This window comes from Corylus avellana, chromosome ca5 (genome assembly GCF_901000735.1).
Source record: "Corylus avellana chromosome ca5, CavTom2PMs-1.0".
Taxonomy (NCBI): domain Eukaryota; kingdom Viridiplantae; phylum Streptophyta; class Magnoliopsida; order Fagales; family Betulaceae; genus Corylus; species Corylus avellana.
In genome coordinates this window covers 11,873,132-11,892,361 of record NC_081545.1, presented here as the reverse complement: position 1 = coordinate 11,892,361, position 19,230 = coordinate 11,873,132, and the positions used below count along the sequence as shown (strand labels likewise).

At 37.4% G+C, this 19,230-nt stretch overlaps 2 protein-coding genes across 2 annotated transcripts; one reads left to right on the top strand and one right to left on the bottom strand.

Annotated features, from left to right (window-relative positions):
- The first annotated feature begins 477 nt into the window (after window positions 1-477).
- On the top strand, window positions 478-1,210 carry LOC132182595 (glutaredoxin-C9-like). Its single transcript, XM_059595884.1, has one exon. It carries the CDS (start codon window positions 542-544, stop codon window positions 1,016-1,018), a length of 477 nt encoding a protein of 158 aa, XP_059451867.1. The 5' UTR covers window positions 478-541; the 3' UTR covers window positions 1,019-1,210.
- A 1,203-nt stretch (window positions 1,211-2,413) lies between these two features.
- LOC132183103 (protein ECERIFERUM 16) lies at window positions 2,414-10,235 on the bottom strand. Its single transcript, XM_059596500.1, has 5 exons — window positions 10,019-10,235; window positions 8,662-9,105; window positions 8,316-8,428; window positions 6,705-6,809; window positions 2,414-3,325 (listed from the first exon to the last, which is right to left on the bottom strand). Exons 2-5 carry the CDS (start codon window positions 9,044-9,046, stop codon window positions 2,675-2,677), a joined length of 1,254 nt encoding a protein of 417 aa, XP_059452483.1. The 5' UTR covers window positions 9,047-9,105; window positions 10,019-10,235; the 3' UTR covers window positions 2,414-2,674.
- Between the last annotated feature and the right edge of the window lie 8,995 nt (window positions 10,236-19,230).

Genomic DNA, 19,230 nt, shown 5'->3' with positions numbered 1-19,230 from the left:
GCCACACACTTAGTTACATCTTTAAAAATCATGTTTCCAAATCTTTCTTTTTTTAAATCACAAACCAAACCGACCCTTAGTAAACTGCTATATAACTACCAGACAACTTGATAAAATAAAAAATAATATTAATAATAATGGATATTTATTGTCATATCATCTAAATTAATTATACAATAGCAGTAAAACAATATATTTGTAGGAAAAAAAAAAAAAAAACCTTGAAAATAAATACACGTGGCATTTAGATATTTAAAAAGGTCGAAAGAAGGGTCAGCCGCAGTAGTGGGACGTAGCCGGTGGCTGGCGCATACGTACACAATAGAACAAAGCGGTGACACACGCTGAACGTCACCCACAACCAAATGACGTATCACGACGCGTAACCATAGGCCCCCAACTGCCGTTGACGTACGACTCTTTCAAGTCACCCTCTCCCCCCACCCCCCCTACCATTTATATTCACAAACTCCTCCCCAGAACCTCCACACTCCATAACCAATCTCTCTCTCTTTCTCTCTCTCTCTCTCTGTCTTTCACCATGCAGCAAGCAATTCCTTACAAGTCATGGCAACTGCAACCGCTCAACACAAACACCCACTTCAGCAGCCAACTGTCGCTTACCCTCAACAACAACAACACCAGCAATTCTCCTCTCAATAATGCGTCCACGTCGCCGGAAAAATTTGTCAAGGAAGCAGAGAATATGCGCAGCTTGGTGTCGGAGAACGCCGTCATAGTGTTTGGCAGGCGCGGATGCTGCATGAGCCACGTGGTGAAGCGCCTGCTTCTAGGCCTCGGCGTGAACCCCGCTGTCTACGAGGTTGATGAGAAAGATGACGTCAGGGTCGTCGAGGAATTGGAATTGATCGGAAATGGGAAAGACCGGGGGAAGGTGCAGTTTCCGGCGGTGTTTATTGGTGGGAGTTTGTTCGGAGGTTTGGATCGGCTTATGGCTACTCATATTTCTGGAGAGTTGGTTCCTATTTTGAAACAAGCTGGGGCTTTGTGGCTTTAATTGAATATTCATCATCTGGTTCTTTAACTTTAGATTTACCTTAAATTTTAATTTTAAACCTTTGTTTTTTTTTTTGTTCTGGCTTCCTACTTGAGAAGTTGTATTAAGAGAAGGAGAAATGCAGGATTTTCTTTTTGGTTTTTTTTTTTTGGTGTGTTCATAAATGGATCATAATTAATTAATTTTGTTACAGATCAAAAGAGATGACATACAATGGCTGATTCCATGCCCCTCTCTCTCTCTCTCTCTATCTCTCTCTTTTTGACTTTACTATGTGAAGTGCATAGCTGTTTCCAGGGTGGTGTCCAATGAAATATTTGTTCTTGCTTTTCTTTTTTTTTTTTTTTCTTTCCATTCAAACTGGGGAAGGGGGAAGAGGAAATTGGAAAGATGCTTCTTTGCATAACAGGGAGGTAACTTATGATCATCACCTAACTCTTTCTTTTAAACAAAATGAGGGTTAATTAATAGTTAATGATGCAAGCTTTTGGACCATTGATGATTGAACTCGCGACGGATCACTTGAAAGACAAAGGAAAAACCTGTCCAATTGACGCCAGCTTATGGAAACCCACGGAAACTTTCTATACTTAAATTAGCACAGTTACTTTTTTGCCAAAAAAAAAAAACAAACTAAACAGACTCTTTCTCTTAAAGTCCCCAGTCCCCATCATTTCAGTAACTTTTTTCTTTATTTTGCAGTAACCTGTCGCCGATCTTGCTGTAAAAAAAAAAAGAAAAAAAAAAAGCCCTCGACCAACCACAGTAAGAACCGAAAATTCTCACAAAGAAGAGAATACTATTTAATAAACTATTATATTATTGCTATATAATTATGATGCTGCGGTCAGTCATTAATTTTTTCTTGTTATATTGATTGATTCATTGGCTGATTTTTACATAGTGTACTACGAATATCATTTCTCTTTTAAGATTACTGTTTTCATCGATAAGACGTGGGCAGGATGGGTTTCAAGTTTCACATGGGCATGATATCATTGGAAGAAAGTAACAACCACCATCACGATGGCTAACTAACACTTTCCCATTACTTTCTTATAGTCCAGAAATGAATAGCCCCAAAAGATAATAAATTCTTGTTTGTTCATGTACCTTGGTTGGGAGATAGATCGACAGGGAGCCAACAAGTATGCACATCTGCGGGTAAAGGACATCTTCTGAAGATAAGAGGATCCTATACATTGTCACATCATTTAAAAATTTGTACACTGTTAGATGCAAAAAAAAAAAAAAAACAAAGACGAAAATCTGAGCTGTATTGTGGAAAGAAGGGGAAAAAGTGTAATGCTTGAAATATTTACTGACTACAGACCCACAAATCCAACATATGTGATAACAGTTCTGTTGATTTTCAACCGCAAGCAGCTTAATATGTTATCAAGCAACAATAAATTAACTACCAGAGTTCATGCTTATAATCAGAGAATAACTTGTATAACAAGGTATAATGTCGTTAATTTCCTAGTGTATCATGGTTTGAAACTTTCACCACCAGAACCACCATACAAGTGCAGCAGGTATAGTGGCCGTTTACCCCTCAACAGAATTTTAATTTGAAGGTAGGGGGAGAGCTAACCTAGAACAAAAGTTCAATACAAGAACTTAGGTTACATGAATTTTGAGCTAAAAAACCAATCAAATTGTATCTAACCATGAGTCAAAGTCATCTAACACCTGGGACTTGGTTCCCGTATACGAGGAAGAAGATTGAACAATACCGAGGACAGACTTTCCTTCGACAGACTCGGATAAACAATTTTTGTTTGTCACATTGGATGTTTCCTCAAGCAAGTCGTCAAGAGCGTCATCCAGATCAGCAATGATGGGTGAAGTTTTAGATGAATCTGGGACATACTTTGAAAGCGGGGATGGAGATGGAGAAGCTTCTTGTTGGAAAACAGGAAAGGCATTATTGGACCTGATGCCAGAGGGATTAGCGATCTTCGTGGTCTCATTATAAGAGTCTAGAAGCATATTCAATTCCTCTTCTGCAGCGGCTGCCTCAAAATTGGATTCTTCTGTTGACTGTGGGGCTTCAATTTGACTAGATTTGCCTATTTGCCTCAAATCAACATTTACGGCATTCACTGAAATTGACTCTTGGCTAGACAAGGTTCGATCTGCATCATTGCTGCCAGCAGATCCATATGATGTACACTCCGTATTTTGATTTGCAATCTCAACCTTCTCAGAAAATTCTTCAGATATTGTTCTGGCTACTTCACTATTACATGTTTTTATCTGGTCAGATTCCTGAGATCTGCTTGTCTTTAATCCCTCTGCGCACTGATATAGAAACCATGTCAGATGTAGCCTACAGTATCGATACAATAAATCCATGGGCAGGAGACTGAAGTTCTAAAGTCATGAAGATAGCAAACGAAGTCCCAATGTAAAGGTCCACAATTTGAACTTAAAGTTGATTTGAGGACTTGACTTGGAAAATTTGTACTAAATAACATAAATGTTAAATTGGCTTCAGGTTGGCTTGGAACTTGAAACATAAGCTTGAACTAGGTTGGTTTAAAGTTTGTTTCCACTGAAAGGTTAGGCAAAATTATACTGCATACTAATACGTATGGAATATTGTTTTCGGATTCAGAGTCCTATATGCCCCAGCCTGATTCTCTTTTTTGTACTCCTAAAGGTTGCTCATAAGAGTTGAGACAAACAAGATTCTTTCCCCTCTAATAATTATTCTCTTTTTTCTTTTAATAATTTGTCTGAAGATCTTTCAGCTACCAACAGAGCCTTAATGAATGCTATTGTCATTTTGAATCTGAAAAAAGGAAGTAGAATATATGAGACTCTTTTCAAACAGGTTGCCCAAGATACAAAAGAGAATTGAAGAAAGTAATTTCACATTGCAAGCAAAGGGTATTATTCCTTTGCTTTTAGAGAAATTGGAATGAGACTAAACATGGAAGCCAACCAAAGACAGAGGAGCAGCTGCTGGAAAAAATCTCTTGGGAATTTTGAACGAGGATTTTAGCAAAAGAGAGGTTTAAGTAGAGCTTGGAAAATGAAGAGCTATGTAAAAATTGGAATATCAAAGTGGAAGTTCTGATTTAGTTGACTTCAATGAGTTTTCTGTAGGTTGCTGTAGTATGGTTCTGCAGAAACGGTAGATGGGTGGAGGGTCTGTATGGAAATTAGCTAGATGTTTGTTTGTATGTTGTTTGTTGTTTGGTTTTGGTTGACTTCAATGACTTCAAGGGTATTATTCCTGGTTTTCTTACATTGGGCCCAAAAAATCCTTAATTGCATTCAATATCTTGCTAATTTGGCCAGCACAATGGCCAACGCAACCTAAATACATCTCCTTATAACAGCAAAGGGAAGCACACAATAGACAATTTAAGTACCTTCAAGAGGAGTTCATTTGGAAACATTGGAACCAGTGGAGTACACAACTTCTTCTAGTCATACAGTCCTACCTTAAGGTGTTCTTTATTTTTTATTTTTTAATTTCTCTATGGTGGAGAGTGGGAGAGATATGTGACAACATCATGAACCTGTCATAAAAACTGCTCATTTCCCTCATACAACACCTGACTTGAACACTCAACTTCTAAAGCTCACTTTCTAATACTTAACATGCAATTGACCTATATGGTTGTTGATTCTTATTCTGTTGACACTAGAAAAGTTATTTATTAGAAATCATAAGCAGATTGTACAGATCCCTTTTTTTTTTTTTTTTTTTTTTTTTTTACCAAAACAGGAACATATAAATTCTATGTCAATTTCCAGAACCTTTGCAGAAAATTTGACACTAATTAAAATCTTTTTTTTTTATTTTTATTTTTTTTTATAAGCAACCCTAAAAATCTAGAAAAAAGTATTATGATCAGAGGCGCAGTCTTCCTATAATATTACTTATTACTCAGCTTAATCTATAGATACCACGATGACGTACAACATCATGCTCATTTCTCTAAAACAATGGCTCCTCCAGATATCTTAGAATGTTCTGCCCCCAACATTCTTAAAGCACAAGAAAAACCTTTGCAATGCCAGGATGCCTCTTTATAAGTTTGAAATATTATCTTCAAATGCAAAGGTGATATATTATCTTCAAATGCATACGTGATCATAGGTTATCTAGAAGAAGAACTGGAGTAACCATTTGTGCCCAAGTGTATAAGGTAAAAAAAAAGGAAAGAAAACACAAGATAAAACACCCTTTTTAGGAGGTCATGACAGGAGAGACTTTTCATCTAAGGGTTCCAAAAATCAATTAAAGCAAACCTGCTATTAGAGCCCAAATCAAATTCACTCCAGATCCTACCAACATTTGCAAGAGGAATCCAAACTGCTATTCAGACATGTTAACTGGTTCAAGTCTTTCTATCCATCTGAGTTTAAACTCATTATGGAACCAGGATTAACTGGGAAAATATAGCAAACTAATTTTAAATATGTCAGAAAAGCAACACATGCTACAATAAAAAGCCATCCAGAGTTATCTATTTCAGAATTCCACAAGCTTAAATAAATCTCATTATTTTTGAATGACAGGTTCCTTCTATGCACATTTATTTTTCCTGATAAGTAATCGAATTTCGCTAAAACCAAAGGACACACCCAATTACACAAGGGACATATACAAAAGCAACACCTAACCAGAAAAATAAAAAAAATAAAAAAAAAAGATAAAAAAAGGCATGGAAACTAGAAATATGAAAACTAGGCAACCATCCAATGAAAAAGGGAATTAAATATAAAGGCCTTTAATGGAGTCAATGGGTCGAATGGGGTGGGGATTTGGAAATTCATTAGGAGGGGTTGGGAGTAGTTTTCTAGTTTTACTAGATTCGAGGTGGGAGACAGCTCCAAGGTTAGTTTTTTGCAAGATTTTTGGTGTGAGGTACTACCCCTTAAGGGAGCATTTCCGGAACTGTTTAGCATTGCTTGCCTTAGGGATGCTTCCGTGGAAGATAATCTTCAGTTCTCTAATAGCTCTTCTCAGTGGAACGTTAATTTGTTAGAGCGGCTCATGATTGGGAGTTGAAATTCTTTACTTTGTTCTTCAATCAGTTGTACTCCATTAGTTTGAGACAGGATAGTGTAAACAAGCTTTATTGGACCCCCTCCAAGAGAGGGCAGTTTGAGGTTAGCATATTCTGCAATATATTAATCCCCTAGACATCAAGTTTTTCCCTGTATTTGGCAGAGTAAGGTCCCTTTGAGAGTGCCTTTTTTTTTTTTTTTTTTGCTTGGACAGCTGCTTTAGGTAAGATCCTCTCTTTGGATAACTTAAGGAAGTGGCACATCATCGTGATTGATTGGTGTTGTTTGTGTAAGAAGAGTGAAGAAACCGTCGACCATCTTTTACTCCATTCTAGTGCTTTATGGAACTCTAATTTCAGATTGCTAGGCTTAGTGTGGGTAATGCCTTCTCGAATGAAACATCGCTTACCCTTCTATGCACTCTTATGTAATAGAAAAGAGAAAAAGGGGAAAAAAAAATTGGCCCTCCTAAAAAAAATTAAGAATTATTATAGCAGCTGCAAAGAATATTTTGAGTTCAACATCAGTAGGGAAATGTGCTGTGTAACCCAATGCTTATTCACATCTTGACCTTAAGGCATTACAAACATAACACTTGCTTAGAGACAGTCACTAGATGAGTTTCAACATCACAATTGGAAATTAAACATACCAGCTCTGATGGTAATAGATCTGCTTCGATGAAGAGCCTCTGTGATAAGTCTATATTTGCAAGTTTCTCAGCAAGTGCGTGCAAATTCAGGGAGAGAAATGATGCCTGTACATTAAAATTAGCAAGGTCGGAAAGAAGACAAAGGTTGGAAGATAACATACAGGTAACCCAACTAATGTCAAGAAACAGCTAAAGGTGGCCTGCAGCAAAACTCTAATGAAACAATGACAGGAACAAGAGCATGGCTTAACATGGAACTGCGAAGCACAAACTGGCTTTGGTGCCTGTTATATTTGTATGCAAGAGTATGCCATTCTTCATTTGTATTTTCTAATTTGTTCAAGTGTAGATTCCTCTTTTTTTAAAAAAATTTAAATGCTATAGAAGAATAACAATTTAAATGCTAAGTGTCCACATAGAAGAATAACCGTTCAATGTGGTAGAGAGTAGGAACAAATTAAAAGTGCTCTTGGGACTCGGTGAACCTGGAATTGCTTACAAACAAAAGCACAACAGAAACCATGCAAGACAAATATGCCTCACCCCCCTTTTTTTTTGATAGGTAATCAAGAAAGCTTTATAAAAAGCGTAGGCGCCCCCAAGCATGCATGAAGTATACAAAAAGGACAAAAAAAAAAAAAAAAAAAAGAAGAACCTTGCACATGCAAGACAAATATGCCTCACCCCTACCCATGCCATGTTGTGTTGTGTCAGACTAACGTCCCTTGCACATCTTTAAAAGTGTCCACACAACATTGGTTATACATATTTACAACATCTAAACCGACCTAGAGTAAGAAAAAAACCTGGATAGGAATAATTCATCTGAACATGACAAATTCGGTTGTGTAGCACAGTAAATAACATACTGGAGGGGGGATCGTTATGGCTTTTCATCCATATCCAACTTTCAGAATATATGTAGCCAGGACGTTTCATAATACAAGAAATTCTGAGGCTTACTTCAAATTCCCGGAACAATTCTCAACTCCCTAAATCAACTACTTTCTCCCACTCAATAGGCTCCCCTCCCCATAACAAGCACAGCCAAAGTAGACAGAACCAAGTAAATCCTATAAGCTGTATGGTTGTCTATCAGAAAGACAAGCACAACCCAGAATTACTTCGTGGCTTGATATATTGCATATGCATTTTTATATATTTTGATAACCAGGGTATTGCATATCCAATTTATAACAATGATATAAGTTTCAATATTCGAGTAATGTTTAATGTTTTCTTTCTTTTGATTGGTAGGTAAAATGCATTTTCTCTTTCTCACAAAACAGTTGGATTCAGCTTAATATATGACTAACAAATGTACATACAAACAAGGCTAGGTTAATTTTAAGTCAAGAACAGCAACAAAAACAAGTGAAATTCTCAAAGAGAAGCCCCCACTCATAGACTGGCAAAGCAACTGAAAAGCAAAGAAATCGTAAAGCTCCACTATACTCGAGCATGAAAAATGTATCTGAGATGCTTAAATTGCGATACTAGGTTATGCCCAATTAAGAATTAACTGCTCAAGTTCTCCTTTTCTGTCCCTTTTTTGAAATCTAACTCTGGTTTAAAGAGTAGATAACAAGAAAACCATATATAGTGAACTACCTCATGAGTTGCAGCTATCTTGTCTTCTACAACAAAATTATTATCTCCAATCCACGAAAGAATGCCCTCTCCCCTAACAGACAGCATAGGGCCTAGTCCCTGGTTGAATTCTCCTGTCAAATTAGCCATGAATAACTTTCTATCAAGCACTTAAATTTGAAACCTTAACTACAAGAACATGAAAAAAGATGATGACATTTTTAGTTGGACTATAATGCTATACATAAAAGTTATGTAAATAGCCCAGTACAAGTCCACAAATACTCTGGCTACTGTATAAGCAGCTAAAGTTATTTAAACAATATAACAAGTTAGACCCAATAATGACAAAGAAGCAAGGACACACCGGGCATAACATCATCCAAAGAAGGAAAGCCATCCAAATATAAACTTGACTGAGACTGAGACTGAGCCTCAGCAATCAGGTGACGATAGTCTGCTCCTTTACTCTTGGGCAAAATAACATCAGAAGGTTGACCTGCGCCATCACTGGCTGATGGATCTTCAAATTCTTCCTCATAGCGGTCCCAATTTGAGGGGAGTTTAGACGCACCCTGAGACCGATGGGTTTTCTCTGTAACTTGCTTTCCCAATGGCTTCTTTGCATTTCCAGCAACGTTACTCCCATCAGACGGGGCTTTTGGTTTTTGATTTGTATGAAGGCCGTGCGGCTTTTTGCTATGGTGTTGAGTATGAGCCCTCTTTGACTTAGCCAGAGCCTTTACATCCATTACAGATTAAACTACTATATACTTTCTAGCACACTGTTTTTCAAATTTTAACTCTCCCCCTGCAACATAGAAACCTAAGAATCACAAACAGCATAAACAGTACAAATTGCTAGCTGCTAAGAACTAAAGTTCCTTTCTTGAAAAAGAGAAGTAGATTTAGGTCGTGTTAGGCAAACCATTTCATACCCTCGTTACTGGTCACACTCATTTTCTCAAAAAAAAAAAAAAATCAATATCAAAACATTCTTATTTTTTTTTTTTCACTTTTTATATCACATTATTCACTTTTTATTACTATTTAAATTAAAAAATCACTACAAAATTCCATACAAAAAATTCAAAACTTTATATCACATTAATCATTTTCTACTATAGTCACAAGAGAAATGATAAGAGTACTAACTCTTTTACTAACATATGGGTACTTACATGATGTAGAGCTTAATCATCTTTAGATCCCTTATTTCACTCCGATAGTACATATATCATAAATCGAGTCAATGCAAAAGAAATGAGTACTCATCTGTTAGTAAAAGAGTTAGTACTCTTAGCATTTCTCTAGTTGCAAAAAGGTAAAACCATTTGCCAAACAAGGCATAGCCTTCCAAATCTTATAGAAACCAAAAAGATTTGACATGGGTTAAATTGGGTTTGCCATAAAAGTAATACAACCCAACTAGTAAGATGAAGTAATCAACACTGCTCGGTTCAATAAGGATAACTAGAATGACGCAAATTCTTCTCAGGAAAATTAAAATCTTTTAATTGCATTAAGCAAGTTGGGTAAAAATACATCAAAATTGGCACATTCAAGTCCAACATTATCCTGGAAGAGAGTTGTCTTTTCATGCTATCAAAGTATGTTGCATATTGAGTAAAAAGCAGCAACTTCTCTATATATTACCAGTCTTATACCAACTAAAAATAGCCAAAGCAGTTTAGATTAAACTCGAAAAAAGAAAATGCACAAACTGATAGGATTCTCGGGGATTCTAGAATCCTCCCCATGGCTTGCTCGCTACGTCAATTTCAGAGCATTCGTTCTTGGGAGGTTCCGTCGGATCCTGAATTTTTTTTCCTCCTCGTGGCGTTTTCTCCTTCCCGTTGCCGTTATTGCGCCGCCGTTGTGGTGGTTGGGGAGCCGTGAAGTGTTGCTGCCCAGGAATTTTTGGAGTGACAGACACTGGTATATGCGAATTGGGCGTGAATCCAGGTTGCTTGAAGGTTTAATTCAAGAAGACAAAGGGTGTTTGGCTACAGGCTAAGACCAATCCAGGTTAGCTGTAGTTCATCCCTATCCCATTGCAAGGATACACTTATCGTCATTTTAAGGCTTGTGCTGGCTTAGTAGTAGAACTGTACTGTTTGGATACGTGTTTAAGATAACCTTAGCCCAGATTTTGTTATTCTGCGGATAGCCTATTCTGTGAAGGGCAAAAGATAAAAAGAAAAAATTTTTTTTGGTATGCCCTATACAGGCAACCAAGAGCGAGTTCTTCGTACTTTTTAAAGTTGAATATATTAAATTTAGAGTTTTTGAACTCCAAGAGTGATTACAAGCCTACAAAAGAGACGAAAGTTTATTAGAGTTAAATGAAGTTTCTCTCAATAGCTATATACACCATTGATTGAAGAATTATGTATGTATGATCTATTATTTGTAGGAAGTCTCCTGCTAAGGTGAAAATCCTATGGAGAACAAAGTCATAAAAGTCAGAGAGAATAGAATTGTTAGAAAATAATGATACGTATTCTCTCCGACTTCAACTCTATTTATAGAGTCATGATACTATTCTTCGCCAAGAATTATATCTTATCACTTATCATAACTTCCATGGAAGTTATTTACCTTTCATGGGTATGATAGTGTATGGGAATAACCATACTTGTTATAGTGTGATCATCCCTAAATTATCATCTCCCACTTGATCACATTATAACATCAAGTAAGTAACCTAGTTGAACATTACCACTTTGGTACCAATAATAATTTTTATACATGTCAACTCTCATCAGTAAAGACTACAGGTCGGTGTTATATTATGACATTTTATAGTGTATAAACAATTTTGTCATCGTATCTAACCGTACTTTTTACCATATACTTTCTCACTGATTGTATACTAGGGTGACTTCATTTCGCTTTTAACTAAACGAATGACATCAATTCTCTATGGTTAGGAATATTAGTTCACACTTATTCCACTATTGACGATTTTAGCCGTACACAAAACTATGTGTTGACTTGCACCGATTTGCAATCAAGTGTTTCCTTGATATACCTTATCAGCATCTTTTACACTTTTAGAGCATAGATGTTACTCACTTTAACATAATGCCTATGGGTGAACCTTACATTTATAAGAGTTGTAATATATGTTTCTCTTTAGTGTCTTTTGTCTATGACCTGGCCAATTATTTCTCTTATTTAAACAAAATTGCATATAATCGTTCATTTAGGCGTCCCCGAATCCTTCCCTCCGTGCTGTAATATATCTAGCTACCACCTAGGTGTTTCTTGATCCCATTGTAGCTACATGCAGTGATGGAGGGAAGGGGGACCGGGGTAGGCCATGCCCCACACCCCCCCCTCCCCAAAAAAAGGAAAAAATAATTTATAAGTAAAAAAAAAATAAAAATAAAAAATTAAAGTTTTAATTTTAGTCATTTGCCCCCCAAAAAATTTTGGCCTTATTTTTAAATTTTTTGGCCATATTCTTAATTTTTTTTGGGCCATACCCATTACTTTTTTATTTTTTATTTATTTTTAGGCCTTTACGGTCAAATTCCCATTTTTTTGTCCCTTACTTTCAAATGCCAACTTTTTTGGCCCTTACGTCTTTAGTTCATAAAAAATAACCAAAATATTTTTAATTCTAAAGAATTGAAAAAAAAAAAAATTGGCTTGGCCCCCTCCCAAAAAATTTCCCGGATTGGTCCCTGGCTACATGCTCTTTGAATTTATCCAAAGACAATCCTTTGGTCATAAGATTGGCGACCATCTCTGTTGAGAGAACGAATTCAACTTTTATTCTCCCTCTCTCCACTATATCTTGAATATAGTAGTAATTTACATCAATATGTTTACATTTGGAGCTCTGTGCTCCACTTTTTATTAAAGAGATTACAAACTTGTTGTCGCAAAACATATTGACTGGTTTATTTGTTAAACCTAAATTTAAGTTGTCTACAAAGCGTTTAATCCACACTACATTACTTACCGTTGTGCTACATGATATATATTCAGCTTCCATAGTGAATTTTGCAACACAATTTTGTTTCTTGCTAAACCAAGAAACATTTTTTTCCACCAAACAAAACACATACCCACTTGCATATACCCACTTGTTGATTTTCTATCATCAGCATCTTCTACAAAATCTGCATCTGTGAATCCTGCAATTTCTAGATCACTTGTACCAAAACATAGACCCATGTTTTTAGTACCTTACACATATCTAAATATATGTTTTACTGCTTGTCAATGTGTCTTCCCTGGATTAGATTGATATCTACTTACTAATTTACTGCATGACAAATATTAGGTCTTGTACTTGTCATTGCATACATGAGACTGCTCACTGCATGGGCATAGGGGACCGATTCCTTTTCTTTAATCTTTGTCTCATTTTGAGGACACATTGATTTGCTTAAGTGTTGACCTTTCGAAATAGGTGTACTTAAAAGTTTACATTTATCCATATTAAACCCCTTAAGTATCTTTTCTAGATATTTTTCTTGATCCAAATATAATGATTTTAAATTTCTATTTCTAGAAATTCTTATTCCCAAGACATAGGTAGCAGCTAATAAGTGCTAAAATATCCATATTTTAGCCCCTTAATTTATATTTGTTAATTCCTTAGTTTTGTTAGTTTGTGCAATTTTATTTCTTTTTTGTATTTTCTTTGTTTTATAGCTTTTTGGAAGAAAATGAAGCATTTCTGGAAGTATTGGGCTTAAAGAGCAAATTTAGGAAAAGCTAGAGGTTCTGAAAGTGCGGTCGATCGCACTAAACCTGTGCTCGAGCGCACTTTCAGAGAAGTCCAAGCCAAGAAGCGAGCACAAGGTGTGCGCTCGCGCGCACAAGAAGAAGGCTCGATCGCAGACCTGCGATCGAGCGCACACGGGCTGCACCCGTGCGTGAAGAACAAGGCAGTAGCTGCCATATTCCGGAAAGTGCCCTCCACCCCAACTAGGGTTTTCAAAGTCCTAGGCGAACTAGGACTCAAAACCTACGATTTTTAGGGTTTCTAGAGGGTTCCTAAGGCCTATAAATAGACCCTTAAGCCTATAGAATAGACACACAATTTCAAGGAGAAGAATTGGAGGCTCTTCAAGCTCAAGTTTTTGGGTTTATTCTTTTCCTTTCTATTTTATTTTATGAAGATGTTTAACATCAAACTCATGTGTAACTAAACTCCTTCATAGGGCTAGATTGAAGCCCTACTAATGTTTATTTGATATATCAAGATTGATGCCTTTGTGATAATCATATTGTGATGCTTAACTTGATTAATTCTTGTTTTATCGAATTCTTCATATGTGTGTGATTGGTCATTATATGCATGTGGTATGAATTAGTTATTTAAGTCAATTTGGATGATCGAGTCCTGGGCTTAACAGAGTAACAAAAGAATCTCATCACGGGTTCTTGGGTTAATCAACATGGAAAACTAGGAGTAGACACCCATGCCCTAGTTTCCATTTGTTTGTTGATTTTCACAGATTTATACTTTCTTAAAAAACAACTTAGTAGACACCCATGCTAAATCCTTTAAGAAAGAAAATAATTAGAGTAGACACCTATGCCTAATTCGTTACTTAGGGAGATCAATAGCTTAAGGAGTAGACACCTATACCCTTAGGTTGGTAAACTTTAAGTATTCATAATATGATTAGAGCATTGGCATATTGTTCTATTATTTGAGCATGATTAGTGGTGGATATCAAAACCCTACCTTTATCTTTATTAACTCAAAAAATCAATCTTTGTTTTGTTTTAATTACGGAATTTATTTTAAGCATAATTTACGGCAATCCGCGTGGGAATGATCTCGTACTTGCACTCTATACTACTGTTTTGATCTTATGCACTCGCTAGTTAAACGTACATTTATTTGCCTATTAATTTAGGTAGATATTTGCACAACAAGTTTATGGCGCCGTTGTCGGGGATTGCGTCAAATTTTGTTTAGGATTATTTTCCTTTAGTTTTGTTATTTTTAATTTTTAATTTCAATGCTGTTAGTTTTTGTTTTTATTAAAAAAGGAAAAAATCCAAAAAAATTATCATCTTTTCTGTTTTGTTTAAGGTATGCGGCGTTCTATGTTCTGTTCCTGTGATCGAGTGCACACCAGTAGCGATCGAACGCACTTCCAAGGAGCGTCTAGACAACATCACTGAGCTACTGCAATCGAGCACATGCCAAGCAGCGATCGATCGCACTTCGAGGGAGAATCCGGACAGCAGCACTGAAGCTACTGTAATTGTCGAACCAAATCTTCTTCTTGCAAGGGCTTTGATCCAAAAATTCAACCATCCTTCCAATCAATCCAGAGATTGAGCAGACCATTTGACCAAGGCCTAGAGACAACTCCGATACAGAAGAAGAAGAAGAAGTTGAAGAAACAATGGAAGATCTTCTAGCGAACCCACTGCCAGCGCGAAGACCCATGAAATAGTCTTTCATCTTGCAAAACCTCAACCAGCCATCATGCATCGCCTATCAACCGGAGGCGGAAGGCAATTACTATATATCCTTGCAAATACTCAATGCTTTGACTCACTTCAAGGGCACAACTACTGAGGATCCACACTTAAACCTTAGGGAGTTCTTTGATCTCTGCAAGCGTCAGCACATCCATGGCCTAACTCCGGAGGGAATCAGGTTAGTCCTCTTTCCTTTTTCCTTGAAAGATAATGCTAAGTTGTGGTATAATTCCTTGCCTGCAGATTCCATTCATACTTGGGAAGAGTTGGTGTAACACCCTAGTCTCATTTTGGGAAGATGAGAAGAAGTAGTTTATAAAGATAATTATGAGTGCTAAGTCTCACATTGCCTAGTTACTAGGTGAAACTGGGCTTTATAATGAATTATAGGGAAGCTCCAAATTGACTAGTCTTTTTGGGGTGATAGCGCAGATGTGGCTAGCACTTTTTCCTAGGTCGTTACAAGTGGTATCAGAGCCACCTAGTAATGCCAGGTCATGTGGTACTGGAGCACTGCATGACATAGACCTGACGAGGACATTAGAAATTTAAGAGGGGGAGTTTGTAACACCCAAGTCCCATATTGGGAAGATGGGAAGAAGTAGTTTATAAAGATAATCATGAATGCTAAGTCCCACATTACCTAGTTACTAGGTGAAACTGGGCTTTATAATGAATTTTAGGGAAGCTCCAAATTGACTAGTCTTTTTGGGGTGATAGCGCAGATGTGGGTAGCGCTTTTCCCTAGGTCATTACAAGATTGTGACGTCTCACATTGCCTAGGTGTGGAAAAAATGTGTTTATATGGAATATGTGACGTCCTACATTGCCTGGGCAAGAAAAAGATGATCTGTTTATATGGAATATACTTTCTCTAAATGGTATGAGGCTTTTTGGGGGTAATCCCAATAATAAAACTGTGCGGGTTTGGCCCAAAGCGGACAATATCATATCACTTGGAGCAGGGGTGTTACATACTAAGTTCCTAAAGAAGTTTTTCCCAGTTCAAAAGACAAGGCAGCTTAGAAGGGAGATTCAATCATTTCAATAGAGAGATGGAGACCTTTTCTTCGAAGCATGGGGACACTTCAATGAGCTGCTTCTCAAGAGTCCACATCACAATCTATCTCAAGATGATCAGGTACAAGCTTTTTACGAAGGTTGAAATGACACTAACAAGGGTATTGTTGATTCAGCTTGTGGAGGTGTGCTGATGGAAAGAGCAGTGAGCAAGCCGTAGAGCTCTTCAAGACATTGAGTGAGCACTCCCAACAATTCTCATCTAGAGGGAGACAAGGAGTAAAGAGAAAGGGCATGTATGAAGTCAACACAAATGCCAGAATTCAAAATCAGATGGTTGCCATGACTGAGAGATTAGATATGCTTGTAAAAGCCATGACTACTCAGAACATTCTCCCATACCCATTCAGCAAACTGCACAAATTCAGATATGTGCCATATGTTCCCATTCTGATCACACCACTGAGACTTGTCCTATGTGTTCATTTACAGATCAAGAGCAAGCAAACTATGTGGGACAGAACAATTATCTTCCCAAGAGCAATCCATACTCCAACACCTACAATCTAGGGTGGCGGAACCACCCTAATTTCTCATGGAGTAACAATCAGAATGTTCTGAATCCTTAAGGGCAATAGAGGAAATCCCAACAAGCAGTCCAACTAGTTCAGGAGTCAAGGAAGAATGACTTGGAAAGTATTGTATTCCAATTGGTGACTTCGCAACAACAAATGATGGCTTCGTAACAAGAGTTTATGACTGAACAATGACAATTCACGATTGATGAAAGACAAGTCAATGCACATACCAATCAAGCTATCTTAAAACTGGAAGCACAAATGGGGCAAATGGCCAGAGAGCTGAGTGAAAGAGAGCAGGGTGAATTTTCAACCCAAACAATACCCAATCTAGGGGTCACCAACAACTGAAAGTTGTAACAACTCTCAGAAATGGCAAGATCATAGGAACTGAGGAGACAACTCAAGCATCTCCAGATGAAGCCTCAACATCCAAGGTAAGTAAATGGAGAAGGTGAATGCAATGCCCTTACCTCAAAGGTTAGTAAAGCCAAAGAAAGAAAAATAACTTCTTGACATTTTTGAGACTTTGAGAAAAGTAGAGATTAACATTTCTTTATTAGATGCAATTAAACAAATTCCCTCATATGCTAAATTTTTAAAGGATTGTTGCACTCATAAAAGGAAGTTTCAGGAGCATGAAATAGTGGCTTTAACAGAGGAGGTAAGTGCGGTGTTGTTAAGAAAACTACCTCCAAAGCTAAAAGATTCTGGTAGTTTTACCATTCCTTGTAGGATAGGAGACTATCTTTTTGAGCGTGCATTGCTGGATCTAGGAGAAAGGGTTAATTTGCTGCCATATACTGTATATGAGACACTAGGTTTGGGGGAGCTTCAACCAACTTCTATCACCTTGCAATTGGCAGACAGAAGCATCAAAAGACCAAGAGGTATACTTGAGGATGTCTTGGTAAAGGTACGTGAATTTATTTTACCTGCTGATTTCATTGTATTAGATATGGAAGAATCCCCTATGCCATTGCCCTTGCCTATCATCTTAGGAAGACCCTTTGTGAGAATTGTTGATATAAAAATTTGTGTGAAAAAGGGTACTGTAAGTATGAAGGTAAATGGTGAGAAGATAGAATTTAAAATATTTGATGCATTGAAATTACCCTAAGATGATCTAGAATGCTTTAATGTTTGTATGATGCAAGGTATTGTTGAGAAAGTTTTTCAGGTCCATCACATAGGTCCATTAGAGGCCATCCTCACTCACAGTTTCACAAGGCAGGACATTAAGCTAGATTTTGAAGATGTTACTGATGACATCATTAAAGCTGTGCACTTCCTTGAGGCCTCTCCACCACATTCAAGTAAGTACACCCCTCCCTTTGAAACTCTTGTACCTACTAATACTACGCATGTCTCTTCTATTGTCCAGGCACCAAATTTGGAATTGAAGTAGTTGTTAGAACATCTAACATATGCCTACTTGGGAGAGAACCAGACACTACCTGTGATAGTTGCTGCAAATCTAAGTTTTGGGGAAGAAGAGAAGCTGTTAAGAGTTCTTAAAGAGCATAAAACTGCTTTAGGATGGACCATTACTGACATCAAGGGGATAAGTCCAACCAAGTGCATGCATCAAATCTTCCTTGCGGACGAAGTAAAGCCAACTAGGGATGCACAAAGAAGACTCAACCCACACATGAAGGAGGTAGTCAAGGCTGAGGTATTGAAATTGTTGGATGTTGGCATTATCTACCCCATCTCAAACAGTAAGTGGGTAAGTCCAGTTCAAGTAGTGCCAAAGAAGAGTGGGATCACAGTGGTGAAGAATGAAGATGATGAGCTGGTACTTACAAGAAAAACCACTGGTTGGAGGGTATGTATCGACTACAGAAGGATGAACAAGGTGACTAGAAAAGATCATTTCCCTCTACCCTTCATTGATCAGATGCTAGAGAGGTTAGCTGGCCATAGATACTATTGCTTAATAGATGGGTACAGTGGCTACAACTAGATTGCAATAGCACCAGAGGACCAAGAGAAGACCACCTTCGCATGTCCTTTTGGCACATTTGCTTATAGAATGATGCCATTTGGATTATGCAATGCACCAGCCACCTATCAAAGATGCATGATGAGCATTTCTCAGACATGGTGGAGAAATTCATTGAGGTATTTATGGATGATTTTAGTGTTTTTGGTTCTAATTTTGATGAATGCCTTAATCCTCTGAAGCATGTCCTCATGAGATGTGAAGAATGCAATTTAGTGCTCAATTGGGAAAAATGTCACTTCATGGTTCAACAAGGCATTGTGTTGGGTCATTCCATTTCCAACAAGGGCATTGAGGTAGATAAGGCCAAGATTGACATCATCTCCAAACTCCCTCCTCCTATGACAGCAAAGGGTGTAAGAAGTTTTCTTGGACATGCCAGGTTCTATAGAAGATTCATCAAGGATTTCTCCAAAATCTCTAGACCCCTCTGTGCATTGCTAGCCATTTGAGATCATGTGTGATGCCAGTGACTTTGCCTTGGGAGCTGTCTTAGGCCAAAGAATCAATAAGGTGCCTCATGCTATTTGATGAGAATGCAAAATGTCATATTTTTCTCCCTTTATGTTTAGTCTTTTATACTTATTTGGTGCCTAAATGTACTCACTATTCTTTTATTTTGATTTAGGATGCAAATGGAGGCGATAAATGCAAAACAAAGCTAATTGGGTGATTTTGGATAGTTTCGACATCGCTTCGTAATCTGGGCATAACTCTCTCATCCGAGCTCCAATTGAGATGATTCAAGATGCTATGGAACACCAAGAAAAAGCTCTACAACTTTTATGTTTTGAGAGTTATTGACTGCATCAAGGTCGAAATCGGGCTTGAAGTTGCTGCACCTACACTGTTGACGTTCTGGAACGTT

Bases quoted from the DNA above. Each gene is read 5' to 3' on its own strand.
- LOC132182595 (XM_059595884.1), top strand. From the start codon at position 542: ATGCAGCAAGCAATTCCTTACAAGTCATGGCAACTGCAACCGCTCAAC.
- LOC132183103 (XM_059596500.1), bottom strand. From the start codon at position 9,046: ATGGATGTAAAGGCTCTGGCTAAGTCAAAGAGGGCTCATACTCAACAC. The intron at 8,429-8,661 runs GTGTGTCCTTGC...CTAATTTGACAG, and splicing joins TTTGGATGATGTTATGCCCG to GAGAATTCAACCAGGGACTA. The intron at 3,326-6,704 runs GTATGTTTAATT...TTTCTATATCAG, and splicing joins ATCTATTACCATCAGAGCTG to TGCGCAGAGGGATTAAAGAC.